This window comes from Callionymus lyra, chromosome 2 (genome assembly GCF_982586985.1).
Source record: "Callionymus lyra chromosome 2, fCalLyr1.hap1.1, whole genome shotgun sequence".
Lineage (NCBI taxonomy): Eukaryota > Metazoa > Chordata > Actinopteri > Syngnathiformes > Callionymidae > Callionymus > Callionymus lyra.
The window spans coordinates 21,816,308-21,834,173 of NC_141819.1; the positions used below are offsets into that span (position 1 = coordinate 21,816,308).

General features: G+C 38.9%; 4 protein-coding genes across 5 annotated transcripts in view; 2 read left to right on the top strand and 2 right to left on the bottom strand.

Annotated features, from left to right (window-relative positions):
* Positions 1 to 740: 740 nt before the first annotated feature.
* On the bottom strand, positions 741 to 4,409 carry cntd1 (cyclin N-terminal domain containing 1). Its single transcript, XM_087784078.1, has 7 exons — positions 4,126 to 4,409; positions 2,617 to 2,692; positions 2,392 to 2,554; positions 2,165 to 2,327; positions 1,949 to 2,093; positions 1,613 to 1,709; positions 741 to 1,504 (listed from the first exon to the last, which is right to left on the bottom strand). The coding sequence occupies exons 1-7, from the start codon at positions 4,283 to 4,285 to the stop codon at positions 1,397 to 1,399; spliced, it is 912 nt and encodes a 303-aa protein (XP_087640204.1). The 5' UTR covers positions 4,286 to 4,409; the 3' UTR covers positions 741 to 1,396.
* Positions 4,410 to 11,332: 6,923 nt separating this feature from the next.
* On the top strand, positions 11,333 to 13,086 carry LOC148085940 (cell adhesion molecule CEACAM5-like; the record flags this gene model as incomplete). The annotated part of the gene is made up of 7 exons (XM_087782961.1): positions 11,333 to 11,516; positions 11,574 to 11,786; positions 11,859 to 12,122; positions 12,234 to 12,471; positions 12,612 to 12,707; positions 12,787 to 12,847; positions 12,946 to 13,086. Coding segments are annotated over 7 exons (1,197 nt in total), but the record flags the coding sequence as incomplete, so codon positions are not given.
* Positions 13,087 to 13,747: 661 nt separating this feature from the next.
* coa3a (cytochrome C oxidase assembly factor 3a) lies at positions 13,748 to 15,050 on the top strand. The gene is made up of 2 exons (XM_087782812.1): positions 13,748 to 13,955; positions 14,645 to 15,050. The coding sequence occupies exons 1-2, from the start codon at positions 13,760 to 13,762 to the stop codon at positions 14,707 to 14,709; spliced, it is 261 nt and encodes an 86-aa protein (XP_087638938.1). The 5' UTR covers positions 13,748 to 13,759; the 3' UTR covers positions 14,710 to 15,050.
* A 722-nt stretch (positions 15,051 to 15,772) lies between these two features.
* Positions 15,773 to 17,866, bottom strand: part of wnk4a (WNK lysine deficient protein kinase 4a) — a 42,746-nt gene continuing 40,652 nt past the window's right edge. For both annotated transcript variants that reach the window (XM_087784089.1, XM_087784088.1), the window contains one exon: positions 15,773 to 17,775. In XM_087784089.1, coding sequence (XP_087640215.1) covers positions 17,773 to 17,775 — 3 coding nt within the window. In that variant the 3' untranslated portion in view covers positions 15,773 to 17,772. The remainder of the gene's footprint in view (positions 17,776 to 17,866) is intronic.

The following is a 17,866-nucleotide window of genomic DNA, read 5'->3' on the forward strand; positions in this document are numbered from 1 at the left end:
ATCTACTTAAAGACCTTCTAATGTGTGTAGAGAATCAAATGTCTTGTTTAGTCTCCAACCGACATTGTGCCATCAGAGCGTACTCTGATACTTCCAAATTTTCGATTGTCCCGTTTGATGCAAAGACAGCCATATTGACTTCTAAAAACATCGTCAAAGGAATGTACTTCCTTGTGAGATTCCGGTAGAACCAACTACAGTGTCAACTTCATCTAACCCACCTAATGGAGTCCATTCAAGTCGTATACATCTGTGTCTGTGGTCATTACCCAGACATCGTGATATTATAAGAAAATCAAATAATTACTTCACTGTCAGAAATATTCCTTGCCACAGTAATCATGCAATGCTTATCTAATACAAGGAATACAAGCAAAATATTCTCTCTACAGCATAACCCATGCTAGTATCGAAACGATTCTAGCACCCTGAATTATGTTAGTAGGTATTTGCATATAATGGTTGTATAAATATTATTTATTAAAGAAATAAAACTACCAAGATGAAAAGATCGGGTTCCTTCTTAGGCAGTGGATTGTATCTGTGTTGGGCCAAAGCATTGATTTACCATAAAGAGCTTCACAGCAAATCATCAAACAGCATTTAGTTAGAGTGAACAGGGTTTAGTTCAATCGCACACCAGAGACGTATTGTTCATAAGTGATCAACAAATGTATAACTCTGAGTTATTTCAGCTTTGATTCTTTATTCATCATATATCGTATCACATTGTACATCGCCCACCTTGTCTGTGTTGGCCTGTCGTGTGTGTATGGAAGTGTCTGTGTGTGTGTGGATGGTCGTTTCAGTGATGCATCTCAGCATTGTCCAATCATCATGTGCTACAAAGTCTCCCCTGAAAATAAGCCTCATCATCCTTCAAGTGATCGAGTCTAAAGAAGACTGCCGAGCTGGCAACGACTTCAACTGCTCTCTGAAGAAACGGCCTCGCTGGCAGCCAGATGTGAGGATCTGGTCTGCAGGTTATAGACAGGTTTTTTTTTTTTTTTATCCCATTCTCGGCGCCATATCATTTACAGACATTTGAGTTTTTCTGTGTAGTTTTTACAAAGCAGTTTGTATGAGCCCTATATAGTACAAATAAAGGACGTCCTATTTCTATTTATATAAGTATTTCAGCCCTTTCTGCATTGAAAACACACCTGCCCATTACAAAATATTACTTTTTGTAAGTATTTTTAAGTCCTCCATTTTAAGTTTGCTAAACACCTTCTGGGAACAATATGCACTGGAGCACATCAACCCCCTAAATTTACAAGCTTAATCTTTTAACCAAATCCTGTTCTTTGTGCCTTAAAACATTAAGTAGGGCTAACAACAAAGGCCATAACATTAGGAACTAGAACCCAGAACGATTTGATAAAATATCTGAGAGTTAAGTCAAGCTTGGGTAATCGCCGACAAGATGCATCAGTATGACATGAGAGAACTTAAAGATGCTCTTCCTTGATATCCCTGTGATGCGGCTTAGCTCCTCAATAACCTGTAATCCACGGCGATGACAAACGAAACAAAATGAGGGGAAAAAAAAAACATGAACTTTCAGAAATACATTTAAAAACATTCACTGTAAAGTAAAGTCTGATTTGACCTTTTCCCAGTCGCCAACATGGTGGATGTATGCACCCACGGCGATGACCCCGACAGCAAGCAGCATGAAATCTTCAGAAACTTTCATGAACTTTTCTCTGGAGAAGATGATCGATTTTACACATCAAACAGAGTCTAAAGTTTCTAACAGAGGATTTCTATGAAACCTAAAGACAGTTATAATTGACCTTCCTGTCTATTAATCATCTGTATTTTACTGCATATTGGGTCATTTGGAGTCCATTGACATGTGGTTTCTTAGTTGCTAAATAGCATTCAGAATTGCAGATGGGAAGGTGGGCCGGACCGATAGACAGAAGAATATTCAGACGAATACCTTTGATCCACACTTGGAGTGGTGCATTCAGCTGTTACCATCAGCAGGGTCTCATAGATAGCGGACCTCTGGTAGGTGAAGCTCTGGAGAACATCATTGCACAAGTACTGGAGCTGATCTGTTTGGAGGGTGGGCATATTGTAGCCTAGGAAACATCACGCTAAAATAAGATTATGTTGTAAACAAGGTGCCCATCATTCTTCCCTTTGTACTTACAGAGCGTCTCCAGGAGTATTTCGACATATGTCAAAGGATTGGGGACTTGCAATCGGTAATTAAGCCCCTTCATTACCATCAGTTCGGAATCGAGGACCGTCTGCTTGGAGGCGTGGTGGCCAACAGAGTGAAGATAATCCACAGCAGTTTTCACGTCAACCGACTGTGGAATAGACCACTTATTATTGGTTTATTCTTTAATTCCAATATATTTTTTAACAACTTACATCATAATACAGTGAGATTTTGCTCGCAATTTGCACACAGGAAAAAACAGCAAGAGGATATTTCTCATTTAGGTTTTCAAAAAGGGCCCTGTCTAAGTCTTGTGGCGTATTAAGTGGCTCTTGGGCTTGAATTAAGAAATTGGTGAGTTTCTTGTCCATGAACCTGGAGAAAGGAGAATGTTTCAGCTACAGAGAATGAGGGTTAATTCTTCCTTTTTGTCTTACCGTTGCTGTAATTCAATAGCATGGTATCCAGCCTCTATATTCAGACCCAGTTTTTTTGTCATCAGCAGAATGGAATCTAGAAATATTGAGGAGAGATGCTGAGGGTCAGCAAAAGCAAATACACATCAGGAAAATTGGTTTATGTGTTTGACGACAGCAGGTTCCGATGTGGATGACAGATGATAATATAATACAAGCATAAAATGTAATTTAAAAGCATGCATGAAGGGAGATGAAGATAGTAAATCTGTCCTGGTGGCCATATAAAGCGAGGCCAAGCAACGAGCTATTTGGTTGTAGTCAGTAGAGTGAAATATGTTTTGCACAAGCATGCCTTTCATTTCATACTCAACCACTTGCACATTAGTGGGCAGTTGAAGTAACATTTATTGATGCACTCGCCTTTTAAGGTCTGAGACTGACGAAAGACAAAATTCCATCTAGTTCTCTATCTTGAGACTGTATGAAACCTGAAAGCATGCACAGATTTGTTTTGTGTCTTTGTAAATCGCTTTTCTCTTCCATGTAATTAGCCAACTGGGCCAAATGTGTCTTTTACCGAAATGAGAGAACATTAATGTTGGCAGGTGAAACGCAGAAGAGACATTGTTTAAAAGAAGAAATGTTGACTGGATACGTTTTATCGTAGGCATAACCTTGCACCAGATGCACCAGCATCCCGGGAAGGATCTGCATCTCTTGTTTTCTCTTCTCACACTTCACAAACAACCTCACACCAGAGGGCAAAAGTTTGTTTGTAATTGACACCACTGTGATCTCTTTTCATCCAGGAAAGAGATGACTCTGCGTTCAGATTGAAGGTTAGCAAGATGCCAACGACCGCCTGTTGCTAAACACATCCAAAATGTTGAGATGGGAATGGACTTCCAAAATTAACCCTCACCCCTGCCACCTGTGTACCGGTTAGTACCTAGTGGAGGTCCTGAAGTGAAAACACAAATTAAAAATGTACCAAATATCCAGGAGATAATGCATAATACTTCACCATCTGGTTTGGTTTGGCAAAACAAAAATAAACCGCATTGCAACAGACCTAAGACAGGATTATCTGCAACAAAAAGTGCCCTCTTTTCAGGACCAAAAGACTTCACTTCTATCACCCGATCCATTAACCATTAAAATGATATTTATTCTGTTACTGTGGATTTTTTGTTGTCAAGTATCGCATCATGTTGTTGTTTTTTTGATTTCTCTGGAGCAATAAACACGAATATTAAATGTATTATAAGCTTTTATCATCTATATGTGATTCATTTAAACAGACTCTGACTTAACCTTGTTCCAGGTGAACTCAATATGTAGAAGATAGCCCCAAAGAGCCTGTAAATTACTAATAAAGAACATATAGAAGAGAACAACAATGGTGGAAATATTCTTCTAATTGTTTATTAAACGTTTAGTTTGGCAACTTAAATTGAATTTAAGTCAAAGTTACACATTGATATTGAGTCGTTGACTCAATATTAATATTTTCTGAACCTTACTTACCGATCACTGTTCTTACTCTGAAAGCTCCGGCCCATTTTGACACGTTTTGGAGATTTTCATTGTTTTTTTCGCTGAGTTTGACGAGGATGTCTTTCAAAAGGTCAGAAGATGTTCCTGGATCCGACATTCGACTCGTCGAGGGCTGTAAAGCACTCGCCATTTTAGCTATGTCCAAACTGCTCTATGTCGCAAACTGTACGATTTAATTGTAATAAAAACGCATTTAATTATTATAGATTGTATTCTTTCTTTTAAGAGAAAGCCCGTTTAATATTTTTATTTTTCACAAGATGGCGCTGTCTCGACACTTTTACCGGTTGGAGAGCAGGAACTAACTATTCAGGGGTCGTTTATAAAAGTGACACCTCTTTCGCCGTAGATCTGATAACATCTGGACGGTCCTGTTTGATAGAGTATAACTCTACAGAGCTTTTGTAAATCAGCATTTTTATTCTGCGACTAACCTGCGCGTTGAGGCTTGAGAAGACATAGCATAAACTTCAAGGTGCACAGTTCAGATACTAGACAATGACATAGGGAACGAGGGAGGATGAATAAATGAATAAATGAAGATAGACGACTATTAAGTTATTCTTCAAAATATTTTATTTCCAATTAATTTATCCGCACTGATCTGTCAGAGACTACGATTCAAATTCAAACATTTCACATGAAGTGCATTTAAAGAACAAATTGTAATATAACATAATTTTATATAAAGATATATCTGCATTTCATTATTAATTTCAACATGCTTTTGTTATAAACATAAAAATAAATCTGTGACTTTACTTGAGTTACTTGTGCTACAATATACCTGCTGGAGCTTGTAATCCATGCGTTTGTTTCTTCTCGTCTGGACTATTGTAACAGTTTATTTTCATGTCTAAACAAGAAGGATCTGTCTCGCCTTCAGTTGATTCAGAACTCTGCAGCGAGAATTCATACCCGCTCTAGTAGAAGAACTCACATTTCTCCGATCCTTAAAACTCTTCACTGGCTGCCAGTTTCTTTCAGGATCAACTTTAAAATTCTGGTTCTTACTTTCAGATCTATTCATGGTCAGACTCCTCCTTACATCACTGATCTGATCCAGCCTTACACCCCAGCTCGGGCTCTGAGGTCTGTGGATCAGAATCTACTTATTGTTCCTCGCACACGGTTCAGGACCAGAGGAGAGAAATCCTTCCAGGCTGTTGCTCCTAAGTTTTGAAACAATCTTCCTCTCGCTTTGTGTTTGATGATCTACTGACTCCTTTAAGAAACATCTTAAGACGTTTTTATTTGTTCAGGCTTTTCCTTGATTTTCTGGAACTCCTGTTGTGTTATCAGTGTTATCTTGATCTTTAAAATATATACTTTATTGAATATTGTTTTGATTGTTTAAGCGCTTTGTGACCCTGGTCTGGAAAAGCGCTATATAAATAAAAATTACTTACTTACTTACAATAAGTTTCAAAGTTAAAAAAAAGCTATTTTATTTAAATGATGGTAAAAATACTGAAGAAACAACATGTCAAATTATGTAGGTAAGGAAATAACAAAGCATAATTATTTCCTGATGTTAATACAATTAGATGGTTATGTTGTGAGTATTATATCTATGTGAACACAAATAGTTGATATCAAAAACATTTGTTTGAAAAGTCGGAACATACTTGATACTAATAAATAATTATATTTAGAGTTGAGGTAGTAATGATGGAAAAACTAACTAAAAAGGAAACATTTTTGTTAGCTCTTAGTCAGTTCTATAATTCACTCTCATCTCATGAATCTTAAATACTTTCAAAGGGCCACATGTGAAATAACATATGAAATAACATACCAAACAATGATCACGTTTTAATTCCTCAAGTTGTTTGAGAGATATTAACAGATAGATAACGTGTCAACTTCAGACCAATTATATTGTTCATGCAAAGAAGAGTATTCAGTGAAGGGATGTGTCTGTGGTTCTCTTACCTTCTTCACCACAGAGTCAGTCCTCATCATCTCTGTTCTACACGCTAGCTGTCGCACAGGATGGGTTCGGGGGTAAAGACAGTACTTTTTCTCACCTTTCTCTTTTTCCAAGGTAACTCCATATTTCTTGTGTTCTTCTGATTATGAGCATTTTTCTGGATTTGACTCTTCCATGCTTCTGGTTAATGTTTGTCTTTGTTGTTTTCAAAGAAGAAAAAACCAAAAGCACAAAGACAAAATAGAATTCTTCAGAAATAGAATCAGGCAAACTCATTTGATAAAGTATATATTTGAATAGGTTTTTACACAGGTGAATAAAATCATCATTTTATTTCCTGTTGTGCAATCAAAGAGTAGAAATTCAACATCAAATGAAATATTCTTATTATTCATATTCTTGTTCTTTCTATTTATTTCTCTTTGTTCTTGTTCTTATTTTATTTTTATTCTTTTTTTATGAATAATTGCTGTATTGCTGTGGCTAATTGGAAAAAAACAAATTCCCGAAGGAGACCTCCTGAAGGATCAATAAAGTTATACCTAACCGAACCTAATATAATACGTGATTGTTTTACCTGCCAATTATCCAATGTTTACTCAGAAACTGTATTTTTGGATGATCCCAGATAATGTGATTTGCATTTACACATCCACATTTACTACAAACTTATTGTTTGTTAGTTTGCTCCTTATTTGAGAAGTGATAATATTTTTATTCCGTTGTTTTTTCTCATTTGTAACTGAAACTTCAATCAGATTTGTTTTCATGTCAGAAGTGGTTTAGTAGACTTTTATCTTCAAAGCGACTAATGGTGGATTTATCGATGAGGAAGTTTGGTTGTCAAAGACTAGCACATGATAGACAGACAGATGGACGGACAGATTCTGATGCAGAGAAGGAAAGTTGAAACAGGATGTATAAACTGAAAAACACTCACACCACAAAGATTACCAAAACCATCTCTCTGGTTTTATTTCCTTCACGCTCTCAGACCACAGAGATCAAAACACATGCGTACAACGATCAACGTATTCCATCACTGTCTTTCTCTTCATAAAGATAAGAGTTCAACACTCGTTGAACATAGCTCAGATGGTAGAGTGGTTGCCTGCAGTCCAAAAGGTTGCAGGTTCAATCCCAGCTCCAGACAAGCTTGTGTCGTTGTGTCCCTGAGCAAGACACTTCACCCTGATTGCTCCTGATGGTGAACTTGGCGCAAGTGTGCAGCCTACTCCCATCAGTATGTGTGAATGGTTGAATTTCCCCTCGCGGGACTAATAAGGGATTCTAAAAAGAAAAAAAAAAACCTTGTTACAACCTGTTCGTGATGCTTATTATAGTCATTGGACTGAAGTTCTCAGTGTAGGTGACTCGAGGTGCAGAACTTAAAAACAGCACACAGCTGCTGTCAAATATATGAAACATTATTTCTCTTTTAATTTGGTAAACTTTGACACCAAATGTACAAAAACAGAAATGTATGAAATGAACCACCCGAAACTGAACTCATCAGCTCTCCCAGTTCGTCCACAGTCTGACTGGTTTCTCTTCAACAGATGCTCATGGGAGTCATTGTTACATTGCTGATGGTTATTACACTTGGATGGACCAAGGCTATAAGAAAAAATATGACTGTGTAGCGACAGGAGACAAGGATCATAAGCTTCCAATCATGTGTAAGTCTACAGACATCGTTCATCTGGTTTGTCTTCAACTGTGTGTTTTTGAGTCCACTACATGTCACTCTCTTAATCTCACAGCTGAAGACAGAAGCATCTGTGCTCCTGTAGGTTCCTCAGTGACGTTAACCTGCAGCTATAATGAAGATGGAGATCCGTCATCACACTTCTGGTTCAGTCGTGAACACAGTCAACACTGGAGAGAACAATCAAGACCTGAGGACGTTTATAAAGACCCCCGCTACGCAATTCGTAATTTTCTCTACAATAGCTGGCCTATGTCCACTCTTACCATCTCTGACCTGAGAGAAACTGACTCAGCTCAGTATCTCTTCAAGTTCTCAAAATTCTATGCTGAGAGTTGCATCTTACCTGGAGTATCTCTGACTGTGACAGGTACTGAACACGCTCATGAATCTCTTGCCCTCTGATAAGATGAATGATGTTCCTCAGGCCTGCAGGTCCAGGTGAGAAAACGTCTCAGCAGTACCAGAGTGGAGCTGATGTGTTTCAGCAGCTGCAGAGAACCTGACTTGCAATACATCTGGTTCAAGAACGGAGGTCAAGTCAACGTGAACAAAGAGTTTTATGTAGTGGATCTACAACCTGGTGATTCCATCATCTGTGGTCTTAAAGATCATGATAGACACCTGTCTGCTCCTCTGTGTAAGTTCTTGTTGTCCCTATCAGGAAATGATCTCAGGAGCTTCGCTAACGTGTCCAAACCTTCACCTGCAGACAATCTGGATTCCAGGCAACTGTCAGTGTCTGTTGAAGTGATAGAGGGAGCTTCAGTCACTCTGACCTGCAGCGCTGACAATAACCCTCAAGCTAACTATACCTGGTACCTGGAAGGAGACACTGTGGCATCTGCACAGAGGTTCACCATGACTGAGGTCAGGCGTGAGCAGGCTGGGACTTACATATGTAGAGCCCAGAACCTCTTGGGACACCAGGAGACTGTCATGCTCCTCACTGTTGTGTCAGGTGTGTTTGAAAAGTCCATCACTTCATCTTCACCAGTTTAGGCAGAAGACACTGGTGCAGTCAAACCGAAGAACTTTTTCAATGTCAGCTTCATTCTTTACCTTCTGAAACTTGAAAAAGGTTTTTAATAATTGCAGGTCCAGTGAAAATTCCTTTTGTGTCCATCACTCTTCTTCTTCTGCTGCTGCTACTTCTCCCTGGCTTCTTCATCTTCAGGTAGAACGTCACATATTGACTTTGTCCTGGTTGGTATTCATAGGATGAGTGTAACGTTGATTTGATTTTGATGTTCCAGAAGAATCAGGTCCTCCAGAAGATCTCCAGAAGCTGCAGAGAGAGCAGAGTACAGCGTTAAGGTAAAGTTCCATCATGTGTTCTTCACTTCTCAGACTTAAGGTCACAGTCGTGGGTTCACTCGTCGTCACACTTGAGACCTAATAATTGTTGTTTTCAGCCCACTCGTGATCGCGATGACGCAGTAGTAGAGGAGGGAGACCCTGACTACGCTTCGATCAGTTCATCTGAGGATCCCATCGACTCCCAGCATGTCACTCTTACGGTTCATGCAGGGGCACGAGGGTCCAGTGGTCCCTGAACTCCCTCAGCATATAATCATTTTCAGCAGCAAGGCTTAGCTCGTGATGCTTCGTAAAGCTTCGTCACTCGCTCTTCAGCTTCTCCTCATCGCCAGCTCCAGTCAGCACTTCAAGACCTCAGTCTCTGAGAGGGGAGAGAGGAATTCAATGTCAAGTTCTTCATTGAAATAAAGTTTGTATCATCCGTGCAGGTGTCAACAACAACAACAGGCAATAAAATAGACAACACAACTCGCATCATTACAACTGTCATAGCTGTTTGATTCATTCCTTCTTTACTCATGCACTGAGGCTACATATGTTAACTCAGAAACACCACAGTCATGGTTCACACATCAAATAATTTATATCATTTTTATAATTTAATTTTAGGATTAGAGGATTTGTACTTTAAAGTTTCTTCAAAATAGAAAAGTAGATTTACAAGATTCACAAAATACGTGTATTCTAGTGGAAACTAACTTTGTTATAAAGAAAGTGATATAGAATAATAACAATATTTCCATGTATATTTCGATAAGTAAAAGTAATATTAATTACAAAAACGAAAGCTACTGACTCGCGCATGCGTGCTTCACGCAAACTACCGAGTGCGCATGCGGGCATGAGTGACGTCAAAAGAACGAGCTGTGGTATGAAATTCAACATCAAATTAAATATTCTTATTATTCATATTCTTGTTCTTTCTCTTTATTTCTCTTTGTTCTTGTTCTTATTTTATTTTTATTCTTTTTTTTATGAATAATTGCTGTATTGCTGTGGCTAATTGGAAAAAAACGATTTCCCGAAGGAGACCTCCTGAAGGATCAATAAAGTTATACCTAACCGAACCTAATATAATACGTGATTGTTTTATCTGCCAATTATCCAATGTTTACTCAGAAACTGTATTTTTGGATGATCCCAGATAATGTGATTTGCATTTACACATCCACATTTACTACAAACTTATTGTTTGTTAGTTTGCTCCTTATTTGAGAAGTGATAATATTTTTATTCCGTTGTTTTTTCTCATTTGTAAATGAAACTTCAATCAGATTTGTTTTCATGTCAGAAGTGGTTTAGTAGACTTTTATCTTCAAAGCGACTAATGGTGGATTTATCGATGAGGAAGTTTGGTTGTCAAAGACTAGCACATGATAGACAGACAGACAGATGGACGGACAGATTCTGATGCAGAGAAGGAAAGTTGAAACAGGATGTATAAACTGGAAAACACTCACACCACAAAGATTACCAAAACCATCTCTCTGGTTTTATTTCCTTCACGCTCTCAGACCACAGAGATCAAAACACACACGTACAACGATCAACGTATTCCATCACTGTCTTTCTCTTCATAAAGATACGAGTTCAACCTTGTTACAACCTGTTCGTGATGCTTATTATAGTCATTGGACTGAAGTTCTCAGTGTAGGTGACTCGTGGTGCAGAACTTAAAAACAGCACATAGCTGCTGCCAAATATATGAAACATTATTTCTCTTTTAATTTGTTAAACTTTGACACCAAATGTACAAACATAAATTTATGAAACAAACCGCCTGAAACTGAACTCATCAGCTCTCCCAGGTCGTCCACAGTCTGACTGGTTTCTCTTCAGCAGATGCTCATGGGAGTGATTGCTACATTGCTGATGATTATTACACTTGGAGGGATCAAGCCTTGAACAACAGATATCTCTGTCTATCGACAAGAGACAAGGATATTCAGCTTCCAACCATGTGTAAGTCTACAGACATCGTTCATCTGGTCTGTCTTCAACTGAAGCAACATTGGTATGTTTTTGAGTCCACTACATGTCACTCTCTTAATCTCACAGCTCCAGGTCACACTGAGTATGAAACTGAAGACAGAAGCATCTGTGCTCCTGTAGGTTCTTCAGTTATGTTCGCCTGCGTCTATGATGACGATGGAGATCCGTCATCACACTTCTGGTTCAGTCGTGAACACAGTCAACACGGGAGAGAACCATCAAGAACTGAGGACGTTTCTAAAGACCCCCGCTACGCAAGTCGTAATTTTTTCGACACAGATGGTATATGGTCTACTCTAACCATCTCTGCCCTGAGAGAAACTGACTCAGCTCAGTATCTCTTCAAGTTCACAAATCCAGCCTTTGAACTGACTTGCATCTTACCTGGAGTATCTCTGACTGTGACAGGTACTGAACACGCTCATGAATCTCTTGCCCTCTGATAAGATGAATGATGTTCCTCAGGCCTGCAGGTCCAGGTGAGAAAACTTCTCAGCAGTACCAGAGTGGAGCTGATGTGTCGCAGCAGCTGCAGAGAAACTTACTGGCAATACATCTGGTTCAAGAACCACGCTAACGTCAACGTGAACAAAGAGTTTTATGTAGTGGATCTACAACCTGGTGATTCCATCATCTGTGGTCTTAAAGATCATGATGGACACCTGTCTGTTCCTCTGTGTAAGTTCTTGTTGTCCCTAACAGGAAATGATCTCAGGAGCTTCGCTAACGTGTCCAAACCTTCACCTGCAGACAATCCATTATATCCATCAGTGGTACAGAGTCCTCCTGGTGAGGTCGTTGAAGGTCATTCAGTCTTTCTGGCCTGCAGCTTTGGTCCATACGAAGGTTTAAGTTACACCTGGAAGAAGACGGCAGATGACTCTCAGCAGTACTTTGTGGGCAAAGACCTGATCTTCAGTCCTGTCTTGTCTTCAGACTCTGGAGAGTTTTCCTGCTCTGTGGAGAGTAGATTTGGGACGAGGACGTCACAACCACTCATCCTGGATGTTCAATGTAAGCTGACTTTGCTTCTGAAGATTCTTTGAGGAGTTTCATTGACAAGGATGGTCAGCAACTGAAAGTTCCTCCAGCTGCGACATTCATGTCAAACTTCTTCATCACCAGCTGCCGTGAGGCCTTCTTCATCACCAGCTCTGTCAGTGTCTGTTGAAGTGATAGAGGGAGCTTCAGTCACTCTGACCTGCAGCGCTGACAATAACCCTCAAGCTAACTATACCTGGTACCTGGAAGGAGACACTGTGGCATCTGCACAGAGGTTCACCATGACTGAGGTCAGGCGTGAGCAGGCTGGGACTTACATATGTAGAGCCCAGAACCTCTTGGGACACCAGGAGACTGTCATGCTCCTCACTGTTGTGTCAGGTGTGTTTGAAAAGTCCATCACTTCATCTTCACCAGTTTAGGCAGAAGACACTGGTGCAGTAAAACCGAAGAACTTTTTCAATGTCAGCTTCATTCTTTACCTTCTGAAACTTGAAAAAGGTTTTTAATGATTGCAGGTCCAGTGAAAATTCCTTTTGTGTCCATCACTCTTCTTCTTCTGCTGCTGCTACTTCTCCCTGGCTTCTTCATCTTCAGGTAGAACGTCACATATTGACTTTGTCCTGGTTGGTATTCATAGGATGAGTGTAACAATGATTTGATTTTGATGATCCAGAAGAATCAGGTCCTCCAGAAGATCTCCAGAAGCTGCAGAGAGAGCAGAGTACAGCGTTAAGGTAAAGTTCCATCATGTGTTCTTCACTTCTCAGACTCAAGGTCACAGTCGTGGGTTCACTCGTCGTCACAGTTGAGACCTAATAATTGTTGTTTTCAGCCCACTCGTGATCGCGATGACGCAGTAGTAGAGGAGGGAGACCCTGACTACGCTTCGATCAGTTCATCTGAGGATCCCATCGACTCCCAGCATGTCACTCTTACGGTTCATGCAGGGGCACGAGGGTCCAGTGGTCCCTGAACTCCCTCAGCATATAATCATTTTCAGCAGCAAGGCTTAGCTCGTGATGCTTCGTAAAGCTTCGTCACTCGCTCTTCAGCTTCTCCTCATCGCCAGCTCCAGTCAGCACTTCAAGACCTCAGTCTCTGAGAGGGGAGAGAGGAATTCAATGTCAAGTTCTTCATTGAAATAAAGTTTGTATCACCTATGCAGGTGTCAACAACAACAACAGGCAATAAAATAGACAACACAACTCGCATCATTACAACTGTCATAGCTGTTGGATTCATTCCTTCATTACTCTGCTGAGAATCACGAACATGCACTGTGGCTACATATGTTAAATCAGACAACACCACAGTCATGGTTCACACATCAAATAATTTATATCATTTTTATCGTTTTAATTTTAGGATTAGAGGATTTGTACTTTAAAGTTACTTCAAAATTGAAAAGTAGATTTTCAAGATTCACAAGATATATGTATTCTAGGGGAAACTAACTTTGTTATAAAGAAAATTATATAGAATAATAACATTTCAATGTATATTTCGCTAAGTAAAAGTAATATTAATTACAAAAACGAAAGCTACTGACTCGCGCATGCGTGCTTCACGCAAACTACCGAGTGCGCATGCGGGCATGAGTGACGTCAAAAGAACGCGCCACGGTATGTAATCGCTTCACCGGAAACATGGCTGACAAGATGTCGAGCGAGTCCAAAGCTCCCTTTGCCACCAGGGTGGACTTCAAAACAGAGGAGCTGAGCCTCGTCCAGCTGGACTTCATCAAGAAGGCGGAGACGGAGCAGATGAGGAAGAAGCTGCCGAAGCTGTTGTTCAGGAACAGCATGACGGGTCTGGCCATCGGAGCTGCGGTGCTGGGACTGTGTATCCTTGTCAGTGACGCAAGGTGAACCGTGTTCACATGGCGCACAACAAACCAACGTTTACCATTACAATTCAATGTTCGGTTCAATGATTTATATGTTTTATGACCTGGACTTCATGTGAAATAACCGTAGTTATGTTTTTTTTTAAAGGATAAGGTGTAAGTTAATTTAACTGTAAAACCTTTTCATAACTTCATATGAGTTCAGCTAGTTATTATTATTAATTTGTTTCTTCATAACACGTTACAGTAATGTATTTTATATATATATATATAAAGTATTTACTGCGAACTCTATTTATTTGACTTACAGACTAGGTACTGTGGTTATTCAGTATAGTATTAACTTAAGTGTTTAATCTATATGTTTATGTTCCTTTTAAAGTCGTATCTTATATTAATACTATATCTTGTCAAACGTTGTGTTGCTATTAGTCTAACTGTTAAATATTGTTTCATCTCCGATTAAAACGTTACATGAATACCTCAATGTTTTATTAGTCAAAGTAATTGATAAAAAGTAGCACAAAATGTGGATTATTAGGCTGTTTTTTCTACACATAAGTTCATCAGTTGTAAAAGGCAAACCCCAAACTAATGTTTTTTTTTTTATTTAAAAATAAAATGTGAAACAATTGTCAGGCACTTGTTGAAGCTTCGAGATTGTTCTCCTTGACCTTGTATCCAGACGGTTTAACGTGTTATTCGATGTCTCAGCAGTCAAAGGTCGATGAAAAAGCCGAAGCAAAGTGATCGAAGACGCAGCGACCAAGATCCGAGAGTTTTAAAAAAAAAAAAAAGAAGAAAAAAAAGAAAGACCTGCCGTACCGATCCTGAAGGACTTTGGTGTAAAAGTGCTTAAACTTCCAGTGGTTGATTCCTGCTTTTTGTGCTGCCGATGGTTTTTGCCATGAGGCAGAACTGGTCAGATCAAGGGATTTTTTGTTCACAGAGAAACAAATGTATCAGATTATACACGATTCGATCCATCGTCTGGAAACGTGAAACTTCAGCAGCACGTAGTTTTCTAACTGTGGATGAAAGTACAGCATATTTATGTTTATTTTGTAAAATATAAAGATATGAAAGATTGATTTTGACGACTACCTCATGTCTTTTCAATGATTAGATTCGATGCTCAGAATAATGCCCTGTTGTTTCAAATATGTTTTTTCCTGTTTTATTCATCAACGTTTAAAATCCTTAATCTTATAATCCAAGTTATATTGAAAATATTATAAATCCTGAGATCAGCACTAACTGAGCTCAGGAGGTTATACTAAAGGCAATGCATGAAAAAAAAAAAATATTGTCACATCTAATAAATTACTATTACTTGGAAATAGTCATTAGACAGACAATCAAACAATGGTTATCAATCAAGAACTTCTGTTTGTAACTAAGTAAGCAATTTTTATTTATATAGCGCTTTTCCAGACCAGGGTCACAAAGCGCAATCAAAACAACAATCAAAAATATATATACTTTAAAGATCAAGATAATACCGAGAACAACACAGGAGTTCCAGAAAATCAAGGAAAAGCCTGAACAAATAGAAACGCCTTAAGATGTTTGTGTCATGTGACTGAGCTAAAAGAAAACATGGAATGCCTAAAAGCACTATTTTTATTTTTACAATGTACTATTGATGAAAGAACTTAATTGTTATTATTTAGAAAAATTTAGAAAGTCTTGATATATTATGTTCTTTGCTTGAATTTTCTAAATAAATGTACCGTTCACTGTTGCAGGCCTGAAAATGGTCTCCCGGCAGATCAGTTGAGTTAAACAAATGGAGCGGACAACGTTTGGTATGAACAGTTTTATTTATTTCCAAAAATGTTACATATTTATATAATTTTATGTTTAAAGAATTTGATCTAGCCACCCAATCTGGAGAGTAAAAATATAAAATAAGACATCATCAGGGATAGGCACAGTTTCAGCATGGCAGGACAGCAGCTTCAGGAAGCAACACAGATATTTACATTCAAACGATCTGTATATATTATGAACTTTGGTTAAACTGACATACAATTCTCAGTGTGTTATGAATACTTGTTAAGGCTTCACAGCTTGCACTGCATCTCCCGATCTACTCTGTTACGATAACGCGTAGATCATCATTGCGATCCCAAATCGCGACTGGCTCTTCCTCAAGTGAACAATTTTCTCCGACAGGAAATCAACGAGAGGTGAAATGGAACATTTCTAAAGTGCATGAGGTGCTTGATCTATTGATAGGCGACGTATATGGTTTAACTTGTTATTGCTCGAGCCAGAGTAAAGATTTAGGAAATATCAAGTTCAATTATCAGAGGATGTAAACAGCATCTAGAAATTGACTATATTTACACATTTACAATCGACATAAGATCCAGATGGATGTTCATCAACTCGCCAAAATAATCTGTTCAACTCCAACAGAACCTAAATTCACAAAGGACCTATACATCCCACCGCCTCCATATTTAACTTTTTCATTTCATATTTAACTATTTCAACCTCCTCTAGCCAAGTATTTCTCGGGGTAAAAACAGTGAAAAGACACACGGTCACACATGGATCTGTATAACGGAAGTACGGTGAGCAAAACAAACACATGTTCCCTTTAGAATAAAAATGCCGGGCGACGAGCAAAGGTGGAGCAATATTTGAATCGGCTTTTGATGAAACTTTGACATCTGATTGGACGGTGTTCACACAGAAATGATTCAAAATCAATTCAATCCATCTGTGCGTGGTGGTAACTATAGTACCTCAGCATGATTGAGTCAGGAATATTGAGAGTAGAGGACGATTTTCACAAGTATTTTGAAAGACTGGGATCCATGAATGGCGCCCTCTAAAGGTCATACAAGTTCATCACACAATGGTGGCGAAAATGTACTGAAGTCATTTGAACTATGATCTAATGCCTGAATCTCAAGGTCAAACTGTTGAACCTGGTTCGTGACGACCCGGCATATGTATCACGTTCTTTTTCACTTCAACCATGTTTTTGTCCAGCTGAGATCGACTCAAGTCGACCCTGGATGGAAAAGTAACTTTGGAATATAAAGCTTATATTAGTTAAAAAAATGTCCTTGGAAAAAGTTGCATTCAATGTTATTTTGATGATTTACTGAAACAGAAAAGGCCTCAGTGTATTGAATACAAATTTGTTCAGTACAAAATATCTTATGCCTAAAATAAATCATTGTAGGTATAATTCCTCCTGACATTAAATTCCCTCTGATAAAGACATACAATTATAATTTTTTTGGGACACCCTGTGAGACTAAAATAGTCGTGGAATATTCAAACCTTGACGATAGCTGTCGCATTGGCTAAGAGCCATGTTGGAATGTGATTTCGTTCTCATGCCAAACAAATTATTTTAAATTAAATTCAAAGAAATTCAATGCATTAGTTTGTTTCTGAAACGTTGTGATGACAAGAACTTTGGTCTCATCATGGCGTCATGGCGTGACAATCCTTTCTGGCTTTTTCTTTTTTGTTTTAGCTAAAATGTCCTGAACTGAAGTCGAACATCTTCACATCACAGTATTCCACTTGTCCATCATCGAGTCATCTGGGTTAAAAATCACAGCAAAGTGCCAACGCAGTACTTCTTAAAACTACACCTGGACTGTGAAAGGTTTGCTACAAATGTTTTCCTCCCGCCGTGGTTCGAGAGCGCCTGATGTTGCGCTGCAGTCCAGCAGGGGGGGCTGTTCTGGAAACTGGATTCTTGGGAGTTTGGTGCTGGAGCACAGCGGTGGTACTTCAGATGAGGTAGTCCAGACATCAGAGGTCTTTTACTGATGGATCCTTTTACTGCAGCGAGAGTGACCACAGAATCAGAACCAGAACATTGGTACATATGTCGTAGCTTCAGCTGCATCAGGCGGAGTTATCAAGTGAATAT